Consider the following 7,032-nt stretch of genomic DNA (forward strand, 5'->3'; position numbering starts at 1 on the left):
GAATGAATATTTGGAAACATAAATAGATGTATTTTATGAATTATATTGACAAGTCAATAATAACTACTCCAGAATAATAGAACTACGTAGTTACAGACCCATTCTGGCAATAGTACTTATGTTTTAACAAAGAGCACTCGCTCAAATAAGATGTTTCAGAAGGTAGGTCTATGGAACTATTTGCAGCAGAATGTCCCAAACCCCTAACTCTACTGGTGACTGTAGCGGGAATAGCAACACTTCTACAAATTAATACACTCCTGGCATACAAGTATCACCATATCATATATAAAAATATTGCAAAAGCGGTGTGCGGCAAGATAGATACAGAATAAGACTGAGACATGGAAATGAATTTTGGGACTTCAGATATTCGGAACGACAAATTCTGGTTTAACTAGGCCATAATACCATTCTGATGTGCGGTCCAACATTCGAAACGAAAAATTGTTACAAAACATCCACCCCAGACCATAACACTGCGCTTTTTACTAAACGGATGCTTACCAGTTGAATTGCGAGCTGGACCGCAATACCTTAAGCAAACCTTAGCAAACGCTATACCTTATAAATGGGATGGACTTGGAAGCAAATGCCCTCTTAGATGAATGAATTTAATCACAAAAAAATAGAGACTCATATGTCCGTGATTTTGGTACTTACGACTTTGACCACATACTGTGCCTTCTCTTTACTTGCATTTTCTTTACTGGCACCGGCTGAAAAGTAGAGACAAACTTAAGCATGAAATATGAACATCACAATAGCCTATTCACATGTGCAGGAGCGCGGAATTACCTAAATATATCAATCCGAATCTACCGGATCCAATAGCTTCGCCGATGACCCACGTTTTCTTTCTCAAGTCCTCCATTTCTGTAGGCATTGATACGGCAGCAGCCAGTTGATGACCTCCGGCTGCTTTGGCACCTTTTTCGTTACGCTTTGGTGGCATTTTGGAACACTATAGGACACTTTAAAAATCTGTGGCAAAGTTCAGAAATTACAAGATGAATAATTAGGACTAGACCACGCTCATAAAATCTGACATGTGAATATATCAATGAGATACTCTGCAATCCGCACATGTTATATAATTTCGAGACGCTAACATCAATATTGATGTTTTCAATGTATGATTTCACGCAGAGTTGCAGCACAGTGGTCTAGCTGCAGTTGAAATGTCGCAATAGTGAAGAAATTGGAAAAATTACATTTCGCATTAATCATTGGAAGGGTATACAATACATCAATGAAACTATTGAACATATAATATTCGCAATATTCATTACTATTGCACAAAACTTTCAATTAAAGGATCAAAACACCAACGAGATTCCAGAAGTAGGCTTGTAACTGCTCCTAACGTAAGGAGAGTTATTGAAACCACTTTTAATTGAACTCAAATCCCACGACCGATCCAGACAAAAGATGATCCGTAGCTGAAGGTAGAAATGATATGTATTGCAATAATTGATGTAACGAAGGAATGTCCAAATACAGCAAATGAAACTGGGTCGTGAAATTAGGTTTTAAAATAGTGGTCGCCTGCGGTTATAGAAGACAAGCCTAAACAATAGAAACACATGTCAATAACTAGAGACCGCATAGAACACAAAGAACAACTGACAGCGTACCAACTTGACGTAGCTAACACAAACAGTACCAACGACAGAAACGAATAAACTAGTAGCGGCGCCCAATCAACATACATATAGAGAACAAAGCACGGGGCGCCTAATCAACTGATGACAATAATCACTACATCTTATTTGACGGGAACTTGAAGACTGGCATACTGCACACCTCGTGAAATGTGATTTACTATCGTGGACACCAGGTACGAAAAAATCACATTTTCAAATATTTGAATAAAATTGTGGTTGTAGTTGGCATAGTTTGTCAAAATAAGTGATTATAGACACCATGCGAGAATACAAATGCATCCTGATATCGTAAAATTATTATTGGTAGATTATATCAAAAATTTAGCGAAGATTGACCTGATATTAGAGCATTGGCGAAGTACATCATGATCCGGGTCGCGGGCGTACTCCTGATAACTAGGCTATTGATCATGTCATTACCAAAGTCAAAGTATATAATCGTTAGATATACAGATCAATAACAACTGCCTACTGTTATGGTGCCATAGCAATTGAAATGTTCAGTCGTTAACGAATCCAGTAGTGTTACAGCTATGGAGCGTAGGTTACCACAAATTTACTCGCCACCTTTAGAGTGCGATAATAACATGGATAAAGAAACTCAAAATTATGCAGGACATAAGTAGTAGGTATGATCGGTCGTGACCTGCCATTGGTTCTTATGGGCGGGGTGGTGACCTGCCTGAAAACCCGTGGTGGCATGCGGCTCTTATTTCTTATGAGTGCGGTCGCATGATAGCATTACGGAGATAGGGATCGGTCGCATGCTAACGTTTTCGGGTATAGGCGGCGGCGGCATGCTAACGTGAAAACTCGTGGTGGCATGCTAATGTTTTTTGGTATACGTGCGGCGACATGCTAACGACGATAAATGTGTCTGTCATGTATTCTTACGGGGTCTGTGGTGACTCGCCATGTGTTCTTATGGGTGCGGTCGCATGCGGCTATTGCGTCTTATGGCAGGGGGCGGCGAGCGGCTATTGCGTCTTATGGGATCGGTCGGACGCAGCTTCGTTGTGGGTATAGACCGCGGCGGCATGGTGTTGAATATGTATCAGATAAATAGTCATGTGAATGAGCCTTTGTTAATGTGTATATCGTAAATTATTATATATGATGTCGTAGTTTAGTCGTGACAAATGACCGATCGTGTTCTAAGTCTTTCCTCGCTATTGATCGCTAGCTGAATAGTACTTTCAGATCGGATTATTCGCACCTTGTATACCGCTGTTTCGCACCTACAGAATAGTCAGCTGTTCACAGTCGTGACTTCACCGCGATAGCGCAATTTTCGAATCAGTCGCATGGTAATGATTTGCTATTTAGTTTACCACAGAGCCGGTGTAGACGACGATTCGAATACCAACAATAGCCGCGTTCACATACTAACACTCCAAAAAGGTGTGAAATATTTCCTACGACCACTCACAAGATAGCACATCAGAATAGTCATCTCTCGTGGTTTGATGTTACAAAGATAGGGATCACGCACAAGTAATATTTTGGTAATAAGTTTGTCACATAACCGGCGCTTCCAATACCAACAATAGCCGCGTTCACATATTAACACTCCAAATAGGTGTGAAATAGTTTGCAAACCCGGCGATCGCTGACAAGATAATGTCTCAGACATACGCGACTTGATGTTACAGGCATATCGATCGCTCACGCGGTGAAATTTTCGTAAGCAGTTTGTCACAGAACTCGTAAAGATTTAATAAGTAACGAATAACAGACCGCCAGTGTCGGTAACTTGAATAGCGACAAATTGTCACTTATTTCTACTCTAACCCTAATCCTTTGTGAAGTGTAAGCTTATTCAAAAAGGTGCGAAATAATTCTAAAATCCTACGATCGCTCACAAGATAACACCTATAAGACATAACCATCTCTCGTGACTTGTGGTTACATACATTGCAATCGCTACAATGTAATATGTTGGTAGTTTGGTGCAGAACTGGATTTCACGAGTCTGATATAATATGAATATTACCTATTAAGTAATAAGCACCGAATAACAGAACCGTCGCAGACGGTGACTTGAATATCCAAGATTTGATACTTTCCGCGATCGCTATATGTTTCACGTTCACTTTAGTTGTATGACAAGAATCATGCGAATATTCAAGCAATGTATCAATTTGACAACTTGAAATGAAACTTACTACACAGCTCAAGTTGATTCGTATCTGAATGTGTTAATCCGGTACAATTCTAATTAATTTGAGAAATCTTTTTAACGTGATCTTTTGATTCGATCGTAACCTGAATATTACTGACGCCGACTTTCAGTCACATTGAATTATTCACACATTCGCGCCGCTGTTTTCACGCCTATAGAATCAATACCAACTATAACTCTACAAGAATCAAGAATCACAAGTATGTGCATTATACAGTTATTGTCGTTGTCAACTTCAAATCAAACTCTTAATACAAACACGCATCTTATCACTTGTCAACTCTATCATGAAAATCCTCGAACCTGTATTATTAAGAATGTTATAGTACGGCGTCGGAATCCACTCGCGAGATGTACTAAAGGTAAATTGAGATCACCCAAAATGAAATATTTGGACTTTGACATAGTCTGAATTGCAATAGATTGACAAACATGACTACCAACTTTCAACCCATACATATTTAGAGATTATGCGCATGTTGATTTGAAACAAGTAATGACCATACAACTCTATTCACGACTGAGTTTTCCGTTTGTCAAATAGAGTTTCAGTAAATAATTTCACTATACTATCATGATATTCAAATGTGTTACTACACACAATAGAATCAATCAATGAAATAGCACCTGTTGTAAATATTTCTTACTTGACAACCACTTGTACATACCGCGATCGAGTTGCGACACGATGAGTTAAATCGGAATATTTCCATCTATTTGTCGAAACCTTGTACAAGCTATCTGGTTATTTTTTCGTTGCAATTCAGTTAACGGAAATAGTATTACGTCTCGACATCTTACCATCTTACCATACTCCAAAAAGCCAACAAGGAAAAACCTAGTCAAGTAAATCGTTTGTAACTCACCCAATCAACTCAAACAGTATCAGTATGAAAACAGTCAAGCATACACGAGTCCATACAATCGCCACAATCTAAAATCCATAGCAAGTTCGGTTTTAGGCATATACCGTCAACTCGTCTTTTTTGTTCAACTGTAAAAGTCGTTACTATTCTGCGAGACAAAGAAATTACTATGCGGTATATTTTGTAAGATAACAGTAATTACTTCTCGGTGCCGGCGACTTGAGATTAACATAATATGTTTGAGTATGCGAGATTTGAAAGTCTGCCCAACATGTTGAGAATTCATTTCTTACAATCGAACGCAGGTGTTATATTGAAAATTATCATGATGTAAACATAAGGATTGACACATTGATTTGACGTATGTAATAGTTGATCACGACTTGATTATTAAATTATTCGCGTTAATTAGACCCGCGTTGTGTTGAAAGTTATGACAGCAACAAACTTTTCGGAAACATTGTTATTAACATATTGATTTGTAAAACTATACTTGTCTGAAATGTTCTTGATTTGGAAGATATTCCGTGTTGGTACAAATCACTCTGCGTATTGCGGATATCAGCAAATATTTTACAAATGTAATTGTTTCCAGTACCCAAGACTAAAGATGAAACAACAATTTAGTTTGCTGATAAACAACCGGTACAATACTTTATCATCATAATCCGCGGTGAGAATTGAAACACTTTCGCGCATTACACGGTGTCAAGATATCACACTAGGTGAATTGGCATACCGCCGCTTGAATAATACCTAATCCGTTCGCACCATTTCACATACTTTGATCATTACAAAAGTAAATTGTGATATGTTTGTTAGATGCATCCAATTCAGTTAGAAATGTCTGGTGCACAACAATCGTAATATCAAAAAAGTACTTGCTACACTGTTATTTGCTAAACGTGTTTTGCATTGTTGTTCATTTGTAGTATTGATTGAAATTGTTCTTGAACCCTCAAATAATAATTCCTGACATGAAACCAAGCCGCTGAAAGTCGTTACCATCACGAAGATACAATGTGTACGATGTTTGTCAAATGAGTCCTACCTGGCCAACAGAAAACAATTTTCACTCACTCGAAATGAAACCAATGTGATGGTCTCCAAACGATATTTTGTTTGTGTCAAATACTTTGCAATGAACACATTTGCGTGGTTGAGCTTTACATCATCAAGCTGTTATTTGTAAATCAAGATTTCGGTAAACTTGTAAATGTATCGTTTAACTAACCGACATTTAGTGATTGGGGAACATACCAGACGATACACACCCATCTCCGAAATACTGCATTGATCTTAATTTCCATCATCGTGATAATCGAAGTACATTTCTTTCGAATTCGTAACAACCGACTATGACATGATAAATTTTTGACAAGTTATGCTTGGAAGATTGGTTGCATATCGCGAAAAAAATAATATACCACTCATATTGATACTGTTACTCCATTGATCGATATTTTCAAACGAGTAAAATTTATTACTTGAGTGTCCCCGCTTAATGTAAATGAAAACTCAGCCGTCTTTTAACATCACAAAGACATTGATAAAAAGTAGGCAATCAAACACAACACTTTGTACGACACTAATTATTGTTCCACACATCTCATTTCATACTAAATGTATACGAAAGATATTCATGACACATGAAAATATTCCCATGCTACAAACCTGTACAATGATCGGTGGTGCTTTCAAACTGTTTCGATATCACAAGAACTTTATTGTCTGAATGGGTGTTCATGTATCTTAATAATCAAATAGTTCAACACAGAACTAGTACGAACAGAAACATCAGAGTTGTTTACACAAAAGTTTGTATGTGCACAGTATGCGAATACCATGTGTAAGTCTAGCACAATTGCGGTATCCATCCGAGTTTAGTTAACGCAAATTTATTACAACGAGCCACGTAAACTTTCGTGAAAGAAAAGCATACTCACTTCCAGAGGGTTATGTCAACGCCATAGCAGTAAATCAGCTACTCCAACAAGAAAGTACATATGTTTTCTAGTCACGGTCCTTACATCTTTCACATAGATCAATCTACTTTGCTAACGAAAAGTGCTGAGTCATCACATGATTGCCCTCACAACAAAACAGCTAGAAGATATTATCATACAAAAATATTCCTAACCCTTTGCGCACCAGTGACAAATCATACAACAAACATTTTTTGTGAGTCGAATTGTTGTTCAGTGTCAAGTCTACCTGTTGAAACGTACATTAAAACAACACAGTCACAATTCAATTAAAACCACGAATCTATTTTCATTTCGTCACATACAGAAAAATAAATTTTCTTTCCCCAACA

At 37.7% G+C, this 7,032-nt stretch overlaps 1 protein-coding gene across 1 annotated transcript; it reads right to left on the bottom strand.

Annotated features, from left to right (window-relative positions):
- Positions 1–585: 585 nt before the first annotated feature.
- On the bottom strand, positions 586–977 carry LOC145460068 (serine/threonine-protein kinase VRK1-like). Its single transcript, XM_080338469.1, has 2 exons — positions 799–977; positions 586–719 (listed from the first exon to the last, which is right to left on the bottom strand). The coding sequence occupies exons 1-2, from the start codon at positions 953–955 to the stop codon at positions 637–639; spliced, it is 240 nt and encodes a 79-aa protein (XP_080194595.1). The 5' UTR covers positions 956–977; the 3' UTR covers positions 586–636.
- Positions 978–7,032: the final 6,055 nt, after the last annotated feature.

The sequence above is a fragment of the Botryllus schlosseri genome, unplaced genomic scaffold, assembly GCF_051294905.1.
Source record: "Botryllus schlosseri isolate E-star unplaced genomic scaffold, Bs_hap1 Bs47a, whole genome shotgun sequence".
NCBI lineage: Eukaryota > Metazoa > Chordata > Ascidiacea > Stolidobranchia > Styelidae > Botryllus > Botryllus schlosseri.

What these genes read in the sequence shown, in the direction of transcription:
- LOC145460068 (XM_080338469.1), bottom strand. Translation starts at nt 955, where the DNA reads ATGCCACCAAAGCGTAACGAAAAAGGTGCCAAAGCAGCCGGAGGTCAT. An exon ending in ATTCGGATTGATATATTTAG is followed by an intron (nt 720 to 798) that starts GTAATTCCGCGC and finishes TCTACTTTTCAG; the next exon opens with CCGGTGCCAGTAAAGAAAAT.